This window comes from Crocuta crocuta, unplaced genomic scaffold (assembly GCF_008692635.1).
Source record: "Crocuta crocuta isolate KB4526 unplaced genomic scaffold, BGI_CrCroc_1.0 scaffold367, whole genome shotgun sequence".
Taxonomy (NCBI): Eukaryota; Metazoa; Chordata; class Mammalia; order Carnivora; family Hyaenidae; genus Crocuta; species Crocuta crocuta.
Genome location: NW_027527936.1, coordinates 1280803 through 1299165, shown reverse-complemented (window position 1 = coordinate 1299165; position 18363 = coordinate 1280803). Strand labels below are relative to the sequence as shown.

At 52.2% G+C, this 18363-nt stretch overlaps 1 protein-coding gene and 1 long non-coding RNA gene across 9 annotated transcripts in view; one reads left to right on the top strand and one right to left on the bottom strand.

Moving 5' to 3' along the window:
• The window catches only part of SCMH1 (Scm polycomb group protein homolog 1), a 159112-nt gene extending 146196 nt beyond the window's left edge, over positions 1-12916 (top strand). For 6 of the 8 annotated variants that reach the window (XM_077751999.1, XM_077752000.1, XM_077751998.1 and 3 more), the window contains 2 exons: positions 6974-7165; positions 11593-11768. In XM_077751999.1, the coding sequence (XP_077608125.1) occupies positions 6974-7165; positions 11593-11753 (353 nt within the window). In that variant the 3' untranslated portion in view covers positions 11754-11768. Of the gene's footprint in view, positions 1-6973; positions 7166-11573; positions 11769-12655 lie in introns of those variants that run through there. The other 2 variants (XM_077752005.1, XM_077752001.1) reach the window with 2 other exon arrangements.
• Positions 12917-16912: 3996 nt separating this feature from the next.
• LOC144221503 (uncharacterized) lies at positions 16913-18144 on the bottom strand. Its single transcript, XR_013332093.1, has 2 exons — positions 17973-18144; positions 16913-17290 (listed from the first exon to the last, which is right to left on the bottom strand). It is a non-coding gene; the product is annotated as an uncharacterized LOC144221503 (long non-coding RNA).
• Positions 18145-18363: the final 219 nt, after the last annotated feature.

The following is an 18363-nucleotide window of genomic DNA, read 5'->3' as shown; positions in this document are numbered from 1 at the left end:
GCGGGGGAATTTCCATAGTAAACTAGGGGTCCAGGTCCTCACATTCACAGAGTTTGCAGCCTGGTAAAGAAGAGGAACAAATCAGCAAACAGTTAATTCATGATGATGTGTACTTTCATAGGACAAGTTCAGAGTTCAGAAGTTCAAACCAGGTGTCAGGGGAGACTTTCCAGAAGAAATGATATCTAAGCTTGGACCTGAAGGAGCAGGGTAATCAGGAGAAGATGCCACAGATCCAAGGAGATGGAGGAGGGGAGTGATGAAGAATGTTCCAGTTGACTGAATAGCATGTGAGACTGTGAGGGACAAAGGGGAGCATGACTGTGTGGAAGGAACCAGATGTCTGGTACAGCTGACGTACATGGTGGTAGAGAGGCATGTGAGAGGCAAGACTGGAACAGAGGCAGCAGCCCGGTCGGGAGTGCTCTAACTGACCGTATTACCGGTTTTTTGTCATTGAGCAGTGAGGACCCCGGGAAAGGATGCAGTCACAGTGCTTCAGAGAAGTCACTCAGGGTCCTGGGTGGGAGAGTGGATTAGTGCGGAGCGAGGCAGAAGGCAGGGAGCCTAGCTGGAGGTTTGTGTGGGACTCTGGGGGTACTCTTAGATTTGGGGATAATCCTTTACTTCGATACCCAGATCTAAATAACATCAGATGAACCCCCACCCTACATCATTCAGGCTAGGGTTCCCCTGCCCTGACCCAGTTTCTAACCCCTTCTTTCCCAGACCACTCTTATAGCTGACTGTCTCTCCCTTAGGTGCTTTGATTCACCATTTGAACTCTGAACTTGTCTCATGAAAGTACACACACATTTGATCCAGTTCCTCATCCTTCATTTCCCTAAGAAAAGAATGAATACAGTTGTAATGAACTTGTACTGAAGTTTAGGGGGGTGAGGGAGGATTGCCACAAAGAACAGGAAGCATTTTAACACTTCTGTTTTATCTTTCTTTTTTTTCCTTAAATAGTTTATTGTCAAGTTGGTTTACATATAACACCCAGTGCTCATCCCAACAAGTGCCCTCCTCCACTTCTGTTTTATCTTAAATGTTTATCCGCTACTACAGGATGTATCATTTTGGCCTCTTTCACCTTTGGGCTCAGCCTGCTGCCATTTCTGGGACCCACTCTAGGTTTGGGGGATTTTCCTCTCTGTTCTTGATTCCTTCCATCCCATACCTCCTCCTTTTCCAGCCATCAGCAGGCAACTCCCGCTTAATTTGTCATGCAAAATAATTTTGTTTCCTCTTGTCTCCACTTTCCCAGACTTTGTCTTTCATGACCAGAATTATATAAATGTAATAATGTCATTATATAAATGAAAGAACCATGTAGCCCACCCAGAGCTTTACTTTCAACTCAAAGGACAAAGACAAAAGCTATTGGTAGAGAGATCTGTTCTGTCTATCCAGTTTTCTCTTTTTTCCTGCCTTCCTGTGGATTAATCCAGTTTTTTAATGATTTTGTTCTATTTCCTTGTTGGCTTATTAACTATAACTGATTTAATTCTTTATTTTAGTGATTGCTTTAGTGTATAGTATACATTTTTTACATACCACAGTCTACCTTAAAGCCATACTCTTATCCCTTTACATACCATGTAAGACCCTTACAGCTGTACACTGTCCCCACCTTCCAGCCTTTGTGCTATTGTTACCATATATTTTACTTTTACGTATATTGTAAATCCCACTATACATTGTTATTATCTTAAGTAGGTAATCTTCTTTTAAAGATTTTTTTCAATATAAAAGAAAGAGATGCTCTTAATATAAAAGAAAAAATTGTTTTATATTCGCCCTTTCATAGTCACCCTTTCTGGTACTTTTCCATGTTTTTAATGTAGAGCTAGAGTTGTATACCCTCTCCCTGCCTGAAGGACTTCCCTCAACATTTCTCATAGTCATAGTCTACTGGACACAAATCCTTTCAGCTTTTGTATCTTTGAAAAAGTCCTTTTTTTTTTCTTTGTTTCTGAAAGATACTTTTAGAATGGACTTTTTTTTTTAATTTTTTGTTTACTTATTTTTTGAGAGAGAGAGAGACAGAGTGTGAGTCGGGGAGGGGCAGAGAGAGAGCAAGAAACAGACAGAATCCAAAGCAGGCTCCAGGCTCTGAGATGTCAGGACAGAGCCCAACGTAGGACTTGAACCCACAACCCGCGAGATCATGACCTGAGCCAAAGTCGGACACTTAACTGACTGAGCCACCCAGGTGCCCCTGCTCAGCACTTTTAAAAGATGTCACTCCATTGTTTTTCTGGTTTGCATCATCTCTTATGAGAAGTCTGCTGTCATTCTTTTTGGTCTCTCTCTCTCTCTCTCACCCTCTCTCTCTCTCTCACTCACTCTCGTGGGTTTTTTTTTTCCCTGTTTGCTATTGGTTTTTAGCAATTTGATTATGCTGTGCTTTGGTGAGGTTTTCTTCGTGCCTCTTATGCTAAGAGTCCCCTGAGCTTCTTGGACATGCGGGTCCAGTTAGACATATATGAATCTCCTTGAAGTTTTTTTTTTTTTCCTTGAAGTTTTCCCACAGTTGAATGATGCTTTTTAAATATTTTTAGCCATTTTTTGTGTGTTATTTTGGATAAACTTTATAGCTGTGTTTAAATTACCTAATCTTTTCTTCTACAGTGTCTAATGTCCTCTTAATCCATTTCATGTATTTTTATCTCAGACACTGTTTTTCATTTCTAGAAGTTTGACCTGGGTCTTTTTATGTCTTTGGTGCATTATGTCTTAATCTGCATAGTCTTTGCTCTGCCTTCTTGAGCATCTGAAATCGAGTTGTAATCACCTCCCCAGTGCTCAGGCCCATGAACTGTAGCTGTCCTGGCCGGTCTGGACTCAGCTCCATCTCCTCAGCTCAGAGGGCTCACTGGCTCTGTCTCATCTTCCCCTACATGCACTGTGGCCTGGAAACACTCTCTTCAGTGAGCTGAGAGCAAGTCTCGGGCTCACCTTTTTGTTCTCCCTTTTCAGGAATCACTGTCCTGCGCTGCCTGATGCCCAGTGTCTGAAAATAGTTATTTCATGTATTTGTCTTTTTGTTTTCAGTTGTTCCAAGCAAGCAGGTATATCTGGTCCCTGCTACTGTGCCTTAGCTGGCAGGGGAACCCAAAATGTATCCTAAATCCATGTACATCTCATCACATTGACTGCCTCTACCATCATCCTCTCTCTCCTGGCCTGAGTGGTCCTTTCTGGCCTGTCTGGTCTCCTTATTCCCCCCTCCTTCCTCTCTGTTCCATTTTCTACTTCATAGCCCAAATGGTATTCTTCAGGCATAAGTGAGCTTACAGCACTCCCTGACCGAAAACTCTGTAGTGGCATGCTGATACGCTTACAGTGAAATCCATCTGGGTGTCTTACTCTGGTTTGTAGTATTGTGCATGATTTGGCCCTCGCCTACCTTCCCAGACTCATCTCTTCCTGCCATATATTTTAGCTACACCGCTTTTCCTCATTTCCCTGAATATTCCAAGCTGTTTTCTACCTCAAGATTTTTCTGTAAGTTACCAGGCAGCAGCTCTCAGCCATTGTACCAGGAGGCCTACAGCAGATCCTTTCCCATGGTCAGGCTCTGCCTCAGTCAGGTCAGCTCCTCGGCCCTTCCCCGCAGAATTCTCTGCAGGTGAGGGGCATCCTGGTTCGTGTTCTGTCCTTTGCAATTCTGCAGTTTTTCTTGGAGATTGAATGTTTAGATAATGCTTGGGATTCATTGGGGCTGCCAGTGAACCCTAAAACCAAGCACATTGTTTAACATACCTCCACTTGGCCTCTTCAGACCACAGCTTTTAAACATCCTTTTGTCAGGGGGACCTTGCAAGGCCTCCTCATCTAAAAAAAGCCCCCCTTGTTATTTTCTGTCTCAGTACCCTATTTGCTTAGTAATACAGGTTCCAGTTTTTTATGAGCTTGTATTTTGTCATCCTTCCCACTAGATTAAATACCCCATGAGGGAAGGGACAATGTCCGTCTGTTTCATCATTCACAGTATCCATCACCCTGTCACCTAGCAAGTATCTGATAATATTTGTTGAAGGAAAGTGTAGGAGAGGGTCTAGGACACATAGTTCAGAGAAGGACTTGTTTTTCCATGAGGCACACTTAAGTGTACCCAAGAACTGTGCTGGTCTCTGAGTCTTGTGTTGCCATAAGAATTCTCTTAGATCTGTAGCACTGCTTTCTTTTGTCCGTTTCACCCCGGGAAGCGGTAAGCACAGATTCCTCGAATCCCAGAAGTGGAACGTGCTCTAGAGATGATCTAGTGTCTCGCCCAACAGACCGGGTGGGCATCTGACTTATGCTCAAGTGACCCTAATGACAGGTGCTCCTTTGGCAACCGATTTTATTGTTGGACATTTCTGATTACTACAGTGCCTTCACTTTTGAGCCTGAATCTGTCTTCTAACTCCCACCCCCTGTTTCACTCTCTGCCTTCCAGAAGGTCCAGTCTACCTCCAGTTCTCTTCCCTTCCCATGACTGTCCTTAGGGTATTTGTCTCTCCTGACTTTTCTCCAGACCGTACATTCCCGGGCTCTTTCTCCTTTGCCTGATTTCTGGACCTCCCCTCACACTTCTTGCCATCCTTCCCTGGGAATTCGAGTTTTTAAGGTAGCCTTACTAGGTGAGACTCCGAGAAAGTCTGCTTCTCACTGAAAATCAGTGCATAAGGAAAGGGCTTTATCTGTCTGTCTGCCTCTGCGTACCCCCTCCCTAGCACAGCAGCTAGTACACAGAGGGTGCTCTAGATGTTTGCTGAACGGAGGAATGAGCTCATTCCCATGCTGACTCTTCTTATGTTTCTAGCACATCCACAGCAGATTTCATTTAAATTGACCTATGAGGGGTGCCTGGGTGGCTCAGCCGGTTGAGCGTCCAACTTAGGCTCAGGTCATGATCTCACGGTTCATGGGTTCAAGTCCCACATCAGGCTGTGTGCTGACAGCTCAGAGCCTGGAGCCTGCTTCAGATTCTGTGTCTCCCTCTCTCTGCCCCTCTACTCCTCATGCTCTGTCTCTCAAAAACAAATAAATGTTAAAAAAACATTTTTTAATTGACCCTATGAGGTTAAGTATCTTTTTTTTTAATTTTTTAAATGTTTTATTTATTTTGAGAGAGAGAGAGAGACAGAGTACAAGTGGGGGAGGGGCAGAGAGGAAGACACAGAATCTGAAGCAGGCTCCAGGCTCTGAGCTGTCCGCACGGAGCCCAACATGGGGCTCGAACTCATGAACCACAAGACCATGACCTGAACCAAAGTCAGACACTTAACCGACTAAGCCACCCAGGCACCCCTAAGTGTCTTTTTATAGATGGGCAAACTGAATTGCAAGAAAAGTCAGTGATCATTGAGCAGCAGTCATGCCAGAAATAGAACTCAAGGGGCGCCTGGGTGGCTTAGTCGGTTAAGTGTCCGACTTTGGCTCAGGTCATAATCTCACGGTTCATGGGTTCAAGCCCCACGTTGGGCTCTATGCTGACAGCTAGCTCAGAGCCTGGAGCCTGCTTCAGATTCTGTATCTCCCTCTCTCTCTGACCCTCCCCTGCTCACACTGTCTCTCTCTCTCAGAAATAAATCTAAAAAAAATTAAAAAAAAAACAAAAAGAAATAGAACTCAAGTCTTTGAGCCCTAACTTCTTACCCTGAGCCAATGGTTGCAAAGTTTCTTTTGTTTCACTGGTAGAACTCCTTTTCGCAAAGGCAGGATTATATGAAAACCCTGGTGTATGAAAGTTAAAACCAGAGCTGTTTTGCTAGGACCTGGGGTGAGGCCCAGCGCCCTGCTCACTTGGCCTCCCTTTGGAGGGCCTCCAGGATCTGTGGAGCACTGTAGGAGAGCACTGCAGGCCTCTGTGCTGCGGCGTCAGGCTGAGGCAGCCAGGCCCCCATCTGATCAGCTTTCAGTGGAGTAGGGCCTCCCAGGACCCTCCCGGGCACAATTCTCTATGTCCAAGCAAATTTAGGTATTAGAAAGTAGTCCTAACATCCTAACCCGTCTTGCCACAGAGGTCTCACTGGGTGCCAGACTGTGTAACTGTGGTGTTGATCATAGGCCTGAGTGAATCCCAAGCATTACCTAAACAGCCGACCTCTAAGAAAAGCCACACAGGATGGGGGTGTGGCCCAGGACCCACGACACCCTCCATAGGCAGAGATGCTGTGACCAGGGCTGAGGAGCTGACCAGGTGTGGACGGAGTCCAGACAGGAGAGGGAGGGAGCCTGCTTCAGGTTCTGGAGTGTATGGATTGGGGGCTGCTGCCCAGCTGAGGGGCTGGGCCTCAGAGGAAAGGGGCTTCCTGTGTTGTAAATGAGGAGAGTGCGCTTCTGAGAGAAGCACCTTGTCTACCGAGTGCCAGAGCCAAGTTCTAATCCAGATCCTCGTCTCCGTGGCCCTATTCTCACCACTGTGCAAGCCCAGCTTTCTTGGGGTGGTTCTGTTCCACACAGCAAGTAAGAAAGGAGGGAGGGCACCCAGGAGCAGACCCTTCATAGACAGGCCGTAGGCCAGGCACTGAAGAGCTTTTCTGAGGGGTCTTGCTGGTGAGAGGGTCACCTTCTAAAGTGCCCTCTTCTAAGTAACTCTATCTCTTCTCCAGCGCCCCTGTCCCCTGCACTAGCATCTCGTGTGTAGGGAGACAGCCTCTTCCAGAAATAGTTCTATTTGTTTTAAGGTTCTCCTTATCCAGAAAAAGCATAAGACATCCAGACCACAAGAAACTTCAAAGACTAGTCTAAAAGGAAGAGTCCCTAAGGAGATATAAATCCAGAGAATGGCATCGGGCTTGACTGAGGCCGTCCAGTGAGAGCCAGCATCGTGCCTGGGACGCAGGCCTCCTGAGATAGCCCGGGACTTTCTGTTTTGCTGCCTCTTGCTCCATCCAAACAGGTACCTGGGAGGCCAGTGCCCCAGCAGTCCTTCCAGACTGGTTCCTGCTCTAACTCTGGTTTTGCTATTTTCCAGGTGAAAGCTTTGTCCTGGGGAACAGTCTGACCCGGTCCTTGGAACCACACGCAGACTCCATGGACTCTGCCCTGACTCCCACCAACCTTAGCAGCTCCCAAAACCTTCGAACCCACGGGTACCGGCCTCTGCTGCCATCATGTGGCCTCCCACTGAGTACCGCGTCGGCTGTGCGCAGGCTGTGCTCCAGGGGTAAGCTGGCTGTGGCTGGCCCTCGCTCTTCCCTGCCTTCCTCACGGAGCTCTGGCTGCCCCCTGCCTGCCAGGTGGACAGGGGTCCAGACTTACCATCTGGGTCTAGCTAGGTACCCGGGAGGCAACTAAAGCTATAGGATTGGCTTGAGAATCATGGAAACTAAGAGCCAGAGACCTAGAGCCAAAGGGACAGGGAAAGGTACACCCATCATTTGTTAGCCATTTATTTGAAAGTCCTCTGTGTTCAGCATGGGGATGCAAAAAGCAGTCACTTCTGGTCCTCAGGGTGCTCCGTCTTGTGGGAGAGACCGACACTTCAGCACACAACTGTAAGACGTCATCTTGAGTAGAGAGATATGCTTTGGATGGTATGAAAGCTGCAGGAACAAGCACACCTAACCCAAGCTCGGTGTCCAGGGGAACCTTCCTTGAATTTTTTTTCTAATGTTTCTTCATTTTTAAGAGAGAAAGAGAGAGAAAGAGACAGTGCGAGCAGGGGAGGGACAGAGGGAGAGGAAGACACAGAATCTGAAGCAGGCTCCAGGCTCTGAGCTGTCAGCACAGACCTGACACAGGGCTTGAACTCATGAATTGTGAGATCGTGACCTGACCCAAAATCGGACACTTAACCGACTGAGCCACTCAGGCGCCCCTGAGGGAAGCTTCTTTGAGAAGGTGACACCACCCTAAGACTTCAAAGCTCTGAGTGGCACTGTCAGGAGTAGTAGGGGAGGGAGAGCTTTCCAGGAAGAGAGCATAGCGGGAACAAGGACAGGGGGACAAGACCTGGTACAGAGGGTGTGCACGGAACCGCACGCACTTTGGTATTGCTGAACATAAAATGTAATACTGGGACTTGAAAGAGAAAAGCCAAGAAAGGTCAGGGGGCTACTTCACAGAGGACCCAGATGCCATGACAGAGTGTGGCATGGATCCTGCAGGCAGTGTGAGGCTGCCAAAGGCTTTTAATTAGAGGCGAGAGCTAAAATGTCTTGTGTTTCCGGTAGGTCACGTACTACTGTGTTGAGGACACATTTGAGGAAGGACAGACCAGAGAGGCCACTTAGGAGGTTGGAGAGTGGGCCAAACCAGAACGGATGAAGGCCTGGATTAGCATAGTGGTAGTTTATAGAAGAGCAAATGGGTTTAAAAACTATTCGCGAGGTAGATTTAGTCAGATTTGAGCACAGTGAGAAAGAAGGGAGGAGGAACGTCTCCTCGGTTTCTAGATGGGGTGGCAGGGGGCCATTCACTAAGAGAGGGGGCCGGCCATAGAAGAGAACGACGGGCAGGGAGCCCACAGGTCATCTCGGTGACACCCAGCAGGCAGTGGCTTTGCAGGTCTGATTCTCGGCGAAGACGACTGAGCCAAAGACAGATGTTTGGGAGTCATCGGCATACAGACGGTAGTTGAAGCTGTAGGGTGGATGACAGCCACTTCCCAGGAGTGTATGCATAGATTGAAAAGAACAGTTGACCTAAGGTGGAGTCCTGGGGACCAACAAAGTTTAGGAGGTAGGAGCAGGAGGAAGGTCCCAGGAGGGGACAAAGGAGTAGTCAAATGTGAGGAAAAACAAAACGTGATGTTGCAGTGGCCAGAGAGCGTTTCAAAGAGAGCGCAGCACAGCAAAGGTTGGGCCACTGTCTGTTGGATGTGGCGATCCACGGGCAATTGGCCACCTTAGCAAGAGCAGCTGCAGAAGTGGTGGAGGGTGGTGAGAGCAGCTTGCATGGTGAGGTGTTAAAGGGGGTTTGAGAAAAAGAAAAATGGTGGCCTACAAAAGAAGGTCTTCAAGAGTGGGAGAGACCTGGATGTGTTTATCAGCAGACAAGGAGAGCTTTCCGAGAAGAAGAAATGAAGAGCATAGGAAAGAGAAAAGAGGAAGGCTGTGGGTGTGGTGCGGTGGGAAGGGTTAGGGACCCAGAGCATAGAAAAATGGGTCAGCCTTAAGTGCTGTTCTCTGAGACTGGAGGAAAGATTGACGGTGGCCATGAGTGAAGGGAGAGGGGGTGAGAAGGACTTAGGGGAGCTCCCAGATTGGACTGGTCAAAAGCAGATGGGGAAATGGAGCCAGGAAAAGGGAGTGGTTTGCAGGAAACACTGAAGGCCCAGCTGTGCTTGGAGATAGTGGGCCATTTTGCCAGAGAGGTGGTTTTCTTCTGTGGTCTCAGAAACCTAGACGTGGGGTGAGAAAAGACTGAGCGCGAATGAAGGTTTTACACTGAGCTAGAAGGGCAAGAGGGCCAGGGAGCAGGGGAGCTGGAGGGACAGCTGTTTAGCCCATCAGCACCGGGCCACGTAGGGAAGAAGCAGCAAGGCTGGGAAGAGGCTGAGGGATGGGGAATTGTGAGTGTGCTGGGTGCTGGGCGAAATTTCTCTGTGACGCAATGGGTTTAGTGGACATCAGTCCAAGACAGCTGCGGACACGGGAGGTTGGGGTCAGAGAGAGGGATGTTCACATTTCTGAAGTGGATTTGTGTCAAGTGATGGCAAGAAGCAGACAGTGGCCTTGGCGGAAGATAGGTAGAACTCTCTGAAGTAGAGTAGAGGTGAAGGTCACCGGAAGCAGGATGGGTGAATGAGTGCCTCTGAGGAGGAGGACAGGACCCGGCTGGAGCAGGAGGCTGTGACCGATGTACCATGTGGTCTCCGCCTCACCGGGGTTAGAAGCCCAGAGGTCTGTAGGTGATCAAGTAGAGCGGATGGCTGGGCACATTTCCGGCCTCTACTGAACGTGAGCTTTCATAGGAGAGAGGCCTAAAACCAGCCACCTCCACACCCCCAGCCCCGGAGCGTGGAACAATAAGAAGATAACATTGACAGGGCCTGCCATGGAGAGAAGCAGCCTCAGGAACGAGTTTTCAGGGAGCTCGGGCAGAGGGGTGACGAGGGGAGCCAGGCCCTCACTCCAGCAAGGCGGTGCGAGGCATGGGCCACACTGACGTCCAGGCAGAGCCGCTTTCCTGCCTTGAGGCTTGGGGGAGTCGTCTCACCTCTCAGGTCCCCACATCCCTGTTGGGCGCAGCGGACATGGTGCCATCGGCCTGGTCTTTTCATGGCAGTGTGACAAGGATCAGATGGACACAGGGATAAGGGATCATTCCTTTGGAATGGATAAGGGATCAGATGGACTCAGGGATAAGTCCTCGGCAACTCTCCTCCCCGGGGAGGTTGGCAGGCAACCCCCATCATTTAGGGGCTTTCCAGAAGTGACCTTGACCTCGGGAACATGCTCAGGTGCGGCTAGAAAGGACTTGTTGTGAATAACAAAAGGCACCTTTCTTTCTCTTGCCATTTAGGAAATGCCAAGAATTTTAGGAGCTCTTCCCAGGAGCAGGACAGAAACCAAATATGTGTGTTTTTCTTATTAAAAGTCACAATAGCACAAGGAAATAGGGCAGAAAATAGGAGAAGACAGATGATAAACATAAATAAGTACACGAAATTATTTTAGGCAGTGATATGTGCTGGGGAAAAAGGAGACAATTGGATTGAAAGTGGCTGTGTGGGGAATGGAATATTTTTGCTAGAAGGCTGGTGAAGGTCCGTGAGGAATTGATGTTTGAGATAAGACCCGAATATTGAGAAAGAAGCAGGTATGCGAAGTCTTGGGGAAAAAACATTCCAGACGGAGGAAATTGCAGGTCAGAGAATAAAGGCATAGCCTCATCAAGAAACAGAAAGCAAGCTATAGTGTGTCTGGACCTTGGCGAGGAAGGGGTGGGGTAAGAGCTTTGAGATGCGGTCAGAGGTAGAAAGGGCCAGATGATGCAGTACTTTTTGGATCTTGCATGGTAAGGAGTTCAGATTTCAGGGGGAATGGGAGGAGCTGTATTTGAGCCAAGGTTGGGATAAAAGCTCTAAGCAGGGCACTAGATGAACTTTGAGATTCCTAGCAGCCAAGGCAAGACTGTTTTCTGCCTCAGCACTATTAGGCTGTAGTGAGGTTAGTGATTCTCCAGGTCTTGGAAGAGGCCCGGAGTATTATCCCCTTGAGGTCTCCCTAGACCCCAAGGGTCTGGCTCTAATCATGCCCAGCTGCCAGAGTCTATCTAGAAATGGTCCCCAGAGCCAAGCTAAAAACAGCCTTACCCACCAGGCCCCCAGTGAACCCAGGAAATCCCCGTACTCATTGTTCCCGCTGACTTCGGTCCAGGCTGAACCACGGCCTTAATGTAAATTCCTTCTGGCCCTTTCCATAATCAGATCTGCTCTTAAAGAACAAAGATCTGACTTAAGAGGAGGCTCAGACCCTCATCCCTTTATGGAAACCTGTCCCTCCCTCAGCCACCTCCAGTTTCTCTGCTCTGCTCTGGCACTAACATGAGCCTCACCCACAGGGCCATCAGGACATGCCAAGGAGAGTGGGGGTGCCTTACAAACCAGTCCCCACCCGTTATGGCAGGTGCCCTCCTGTCCTGCAGGGTCGGACCGATACCTGGAAAGCCGGGACGCCTCTCGACTGAGTGGCCGGGACCCCTCCTCGTGGACAGTAGAGGACGTGATGCAGTTTGTCCGGGAAGCTGATCCTCAGCTTGGACCCCACGCTGACCTCTTTCGTAAACACGTAGGTGCTCCTCCCTGACTGTGTTCAGGGGAGTCTGGCTTCGGCTACTTGTAGACTCTTAAGGTCCCTTAAACTAGGCACGGGAGACACCATGAAAGCAGAGACAGAACCTCGGGTCTCTAGCAGCCCTTGTTGAGCACTGAGCTCAGCTCCCTCCTGCACTGCAGGTCTGATGCAGCCACGTGGGGCCCGGGGGCTCAGGCCCAGGGAGAGGACCCTCCTCCTCTCCCAGGCGGGCTTGCTCTCCCCTCTGCCTGCCTTGGCCTGAGAATCAGGGGCCGCAGCCCAAGCTAGAGTCCCCTGCACGATGGGGAGTCCCCCCTCTCCAACCTCATCGGCCCGCATGGTGTCCTTGCTTCTTTGGGAACCTCCACCTTCCCTTCCAGTGACCATTTGGCTGTGTAGCCAGGCGCTGCTCCTGAGCCGCCTGCGGTGACCACACTTCTGATTTGGGCACAGCTCCGTTTCCCCACAGCCCCTGCTGCTGGGCACTGTTCTGCCTTGTGGGTGCTCCGAACGGATGTGCCACCTTTCATCCACCATTCCACTCTTTCACGCCGGTGGGTCTCAGGGTGCCCTTAAGTCAGGCCTGAGGCTCTCACAGCTGCTCAGCAAGCGCCTGCCCTGGGTCTGGCCCGCATAGCGGGGCCCCCGTGCGCAGGAAAGAAGACGACTCAGGGAGTAACGGTTGAGGGCCAGTATAAAACCAGTCTGGGAGAGGGGACGAGCACAAGACTAGGGAGGCGTCCCGGAAGACAGGGAACCCATCTGGCTGTCAGGGAAGGGAAGCCAGCGGGAGCTCCTGTGGGGAGCCCGCCCACTGGGCCCTGTAGTAGAAGTGGGGGCAGTGGCAGCAGGTAGGCTTCAGCCATGCGGCATGCTCGCTGGGCCCCACAGGCTGGGGTGGCCTTCATCAGAAGCTGGGTGNGACGGCAAGGCCCTGCTTCTGCTGCGCAGCGACATGATGATGAAGTACATGGGGCTGAAGCTGGGGCCCGCACTCAAGCTCTCCTTCCACATCGACCGGCTGAAGCAGGGAAAGTTCTGACCGGGAGGCGTGCCCAGACACCTGCGGGTCCGCCCGAAGGGTCGGCATTCTTCTCCCCAGAAGGAGAGCCAGCCGCCTGCTCCCGGCGCCTCGGTGGGACTCAGGGCCACCATGAGACCCCAGGAGGCCGTGCGGAGNCTTCCATGAAGGAGTGAGGAGGGGCGGGTGTGGGGCCCGGGGCTGGCGCTGCTTTTGCCTTCAGCCCTGCCTCGGCTCTCAGGCCCCTCTGTATTTATTTCCCAAGCCCGCTGGCCTCTCGGTGGGTGTTTAGACTGAACACCTTCCAGGTGGCGGAGGAAGAGGCCAACTCGGAGGCCCTAGAAGACAGGGCCCTGAATTGACACTGGGGCCCAGTCCCCCTGCCCCCTGCCGGGCCTGGCGTGGCACCCCATTGCCCCACAGCTCCTGCCACCTCCCCGCAAGGGCCCGACTCCAAACTCACGGTGCACACCTCTACCTTTTTTTAAAAAAGATCTTTTCTTATTGTTAATTTATTGTTTCTGGCACTGGGGCAGGCCCTCCGGCTCACACTCCTCCCGCTGCAGACACGGGGTTTCAGGAGGCCGGACGCCACCCTGCCCTGGTCCCAGACAGGCACGGGACCTTTTTGGACCACGTCACCCCGGGCACTTTCTCTGTGGGATGGACAGATTGTTCTGGCCTTGACTGTGCATCCCTCAGCTTGGGAAGAAGAGAGTCCCTGCCACCTTCCCCTCCGCCTCTGCCGGGCCCTTTGCAGCCCAGGGCCTCATCTGTGGGAATGGGAGTCCCCTGCCCCACGCTGTCCCCTACACAGCCCCCTGCCCTGGCCAGAACTGCTGCCGGAGAAGGTCAGGCCCCGTGATTCCAGGCCACAAAGGCCATAAGGTGGATGGGAGGGAAGGGTCTCCAGGCTGGTGTCCGGTTGGACCCTCTCCGTTGTCCAGATGCTTCCTTTGTGAGGTCAGCAGCACAGCTGCCCCCACTGCCATCTGGCCTTCTTTTATGTCAACTTGTTTATAAATAAAACCAGTATAGATGCCAGTGTGGTTTTTATCAGTCGACAGCGCCCTGCACCTCCAGTGGCAGAGTGCTCCCTTCTCGGCCCCACTTCCCGCATCCTTAAATGAGGCATGTAGACAGGGCAGTCCCTGAGGAGCAGGCTGCCTGCCAGATGCCTGCTAGGAAGGCGGCATGGGGTCCATCCTCTGCCCTCACAGGGCTCTGCGCTGGTGTGGCCGGCCAGCAGGAGGAAGGCAGCAGGGGCGAAGAGCAGTGTTGGGTCAGCAGCTCCGAGAGTCTCCATGGCTGGGTTCGTCCTCCTCCCCGTCTTCATGGCCCAGGAGCCGTGCCGGCTGGCCCAGCTGGCATTGCACCTGTTGTGCCCACCCGGGGCCCCATTTCTGTGGGGGTCACAGGAGGTAGAGGGGCACCGTTCAGAAAAACCTCATGATAGCTGACACTTTTCCATCACCCAGGGCCCCACAAACTACTCCACAGGAATTAGAATCGTCTTGTTAAATCTTCACAGCAAACCCATTTTACAGATGAGGAAACATAAGCCTAGCTCACAGCGAGGAAGCGCCAAAGCAGGCATTTAAAGCCAAGTAATCGACGCCAAGGCTGAGGTCCCAGTCAGTCTACTTATTGTGACGTTTTGGGCGGGGTCATTTCCCTTCTTTGGGCCCACGTGGTATGAGGGTTTCAGAGGAGGTGAGGTGGGGGGCAGCTCCCAGCGCTCCCTGTGGCTGGTGCAGACATGGTGACTGATGTATACCGTGAGGTTCTAACCATGGGCCCTGCCGTGCTGTCGCGGCCAGGACTGCCCTCCCAGACTCCCGGACGCTGGGGCAGAAGGCTGCACGATCCGTTCACGGCACTCAGGCCTTACTGAACCCTGACGACAAACTTCGGGACATGCTCCTTCCCCACGACACGGGGCCTGAAGGTAAGGCCAGCACGCATAGGCAGACGGCCCACTGCAGGGCTGCCCCTTGGGGAGCAAATCAGCATCCACCCCACCCACCCCTGGTCTCCAAGAGCATACACTTTCCCAACCGAGTGGTTTATGTCCTACTTCTCATTCCAGCCCCTCTACAGCCCTCTAGAACTACCATGTTCCTCCTGTGCCACACGTGGGAAACTAAAGCTTGGAGAGTTACTTGCCCCAAACTCCACAGCTAATTAGGGGTGCCTGTCACACCCTCCAGGGAGCCGCTGTCTCAGATCCTGCTGACTGTTCAGAGTCCAGACTCCCGCAGGCTGCCCTGAGTATGGCATCCACCTTGAAGGCTGTCAGACACCGTCACCTGCCCACAGGACAGCATGAGGCAGCCCTCTTCAGCGGGGTAGTCCTGGCAGAGCCCGCCGTCATCCAGGTGACAGCTCAAGTACAAAGGGATGGGACGCATCCGGGGGCAGTGGGGTTCGCCTTGGCATAGCAGCATTGTGCCCCAAGGGAGCGAGAACCCCCCAGTTCATTGGCATAGCTGCTCCATAGGCGTCGCTTCTGGGTCCCTGCAAGGGGCATGCCCCATTGAGTCGTGGCCCTGAGGAGGCCCCAGGCTGTGGCCAGTCCGGAGCATTTACAGTTAGGGTCCATTCTCGCCACGAGCCACGTCACCTTTCCACTTTTATCTGGCTTCCAGGGGAACAGAACTAGAAAGGTGCCCATGTGGCAGATTCTGGAGGCAGTGAGAGGATTCGTTAACCCCATCACTCTTACAGCCCTAACTTCTGGGGTCAGAATTGAAAACAAGAGCTTTTGAAATTGTCTCCCAAAGCCAAGCCTTTTGTTTTGTCTTTAATATTATGTATTTATTTTTGAGAGAGAGCAGGGGAGGGGCTGGGAGAGAGAGAGAAAGGATCCAAAGGGGGCTCGGCGCTAACAGCAGAGAGCCCAGATGTGGGGCCCAAACCCACCACCGTGAGGCCAGGACCGGAGCCAGAGTCGGCTGCTTTAACTGAGCTCCCCAGGCACCCCCGCAGCCAAGCCTTTTGACAGTGGCCCAGAGTCCTGCCCAAAAGCTGAGGTGGCCTCCGGCAGCCCCAGACACACATGCTGCTGGCCACACGGTCCCTGTCACCTCTGCATTGTCAGGCCATTAGTCCTGAGCAGGAACCTCCGAAACCCTCCTTGTTGACATCTTTGTCAAACAACCCGAGATCTGCGGGATGTGGCTTTGGTTATCCGAGCGGACCCTGTTTCTGCCCTCACACCGACGCCATGCTCCCTCCTCAGGAAGAGCTGAAAGGTGACTCGTCCCCTCCTCCCTGCAAGCAAGGCTAACAACGCCTTGGAGAACGTTCTCGCCTCGGAGAGCCCAGACACCCCTCCTCTCAACGTCCCTCAGCCTTTGGCAGCCTCCTTACCCTAAGTCACCTAATTTCTCAGGAAGCCTCACAGCTGGAAACCTCCAGACCAGGGATGGTGACAGCCAAGGGTCACACACTGTGCATTCGTGCCTGGCCCGCGGCACCAAGGCCCCGGCAGCTGCTTCCAGCGACCCACAGCTGACAAGTCCCAGTGCAAAGACTCCAGGCCCAAGACACCCGTGGGTGGCTGGGGCTCGACCCTGTCAAGGTGGGTGGGAATCAACAGGCAGATGCCCATACACAAGGGGAAGGTTCCAGATGGGCTGCAGAGCCGTGGGGCCCAGATGGCCAAGGCTGCATCCACACCACTTCTCCCCCCGAGTTCCAGAGTTTGCTCTCCCGACATCCCGTCCTCTCCCACATGACGGTTGAGCTCAATTCTGGCCTGTGCCCCTGCGCCTCGGCCCCTCGGCTGGCCTCCCTGGGCAGACACCCAACCTTGATGTGGTTTCGGGGATCGTGGCCATGTGGGGCCACCAAGTGGACACTCTCCAGATAACATGGAAAGAGCCTTATCCATAGCCTCCCTCTCCCCTGCATCTTTGGGTTCACTGCACCCTCTTCATTTTAGATTCAAGAGGATTTTTTCCTTTAGTGCAAAGTAGGGTTTGTCAGTAAGGCCACAGACATCCAGTGAGGGGAGTCCAAGTGGCTGCTTATGCTCCAACCCCAGACCTGTGTCTGCCACTCACCAGGCCGCCTGCAAAGTACCATCATCACTGTTTGAAAGCCTGATGCTATAAATAGCCCAGTGACCGTGCAGCTCATTTCAGTATTTAAAACATTATTTTGCAAGTGTATTAAGTGCTTACAATGACAGTTTTTACCCGACACCCCCAAAAGGAAGTGGAATGGATGTTCATTTCACAGAAGGTGGTTAAAAACCCAGGGAAATGAGTAACGCAGGTGTTTACAGAGACCCCCAGGCAGAGAGGGGAGAACGTGGGCACGTGGATCAGCGTGGAGACCCTCACGGAGAAGGCCTCCTGATAGCAAGGCCCCTAGAGAAGCGAGTCATGTTCTCCGGTTCCCATGTTCACATGTTCCGTCCGCCAGGGCGCCTCTCCAAGCCATGACTCCACGTCGCCTTCTTATGCAGCTACAGCCCCTGCTGTGTGGTTGCCAGGAAAGCAACCACAGAGTCTAGACAGGCCTGTAAGAGGAGGGGGGAACATGGAGAGTTCACGGCCGTCCATGGGGAGGGCACCTGCCAGGCCCTTCCAGAGCCTCATGCTGCCCCTGGGGGCCTCCATCTCCTTTCTCAGCCTCCCCAGCCAAGTTTCTGCCTCAGTCCCTTAGGGAAACAAAACTCCATTAGCATCTCCAGAATGGCTGCTCAAGGAAGGGAGGGGGCCAGCTGCCCCCACAGACTCTCCCCATCTGCCTCCAGACTCGCCAGCCCTCCCCTACTCAGGACTTCAGAAGCCGCGTGGGAACTAGCTACCTACATCTGCATAATGAAAACATTTATCAAAGACCCCCACCCCCCAGAAAAGATTTCTGCATTAATAAAGGCTGTGTATCACCCCATGTCTTGGCCCCTGTTGAACAGCAGGTGCCAACCCTGTCCTTGAAAAGAGATGGCGGGGGTCCCTGGGTGGCTCAGCTGGTTAGGCGACTAACTTCGGCTCAGGTCATGATCTCTCATTTCATGAGTTCAAGCCCCACATCAGGCTGTGTGCTGACAGAGCCCGGAGCCTGCTTTGGATTCTGTGTCTCCCCCTCTCTCTGCCCCTCCTCTGCTTGTGCTCTCTCTCTGTCTCTCAAACAATGAACAAATGTAAAAAAAAAATGTTTTTAAGAAAAAAAGAAGAAAAGCAATAGCAAATCTTGACCTATTTGTCAGGGATCCTTGGGACAGCAGCCTCCATCTCTGGGGTGGAGCAGGGTCTAGGGGCCGGGGCAGCCTGGACCCAGCTGTGTCCACTCGGATCCAAGGTCATGGGAGTAGCTGGGCCATCAGTGCTCAGCGGAGCCTGGGATTGGTCATGAAGGGAAAGGTGGGGACTTGTGACACCGGAGGACCGNGGGGGCGGGGGGGGGCAGGAGGAGAGACTTACAGAGAAGGAAGTATGTTCTCAGCCCTTGGACTCTGGGAGCTGCCCAGGCGTGGCCACACAGCCCAGCCGTGGTGTGTGTTCACTACCCTGGGGGTAGGGAATGGGGCAGATGTTTTCCTGATTGACGTCCCCACCCGGGGCCTGAGGCTGGCCAGGAAGCCTGTGT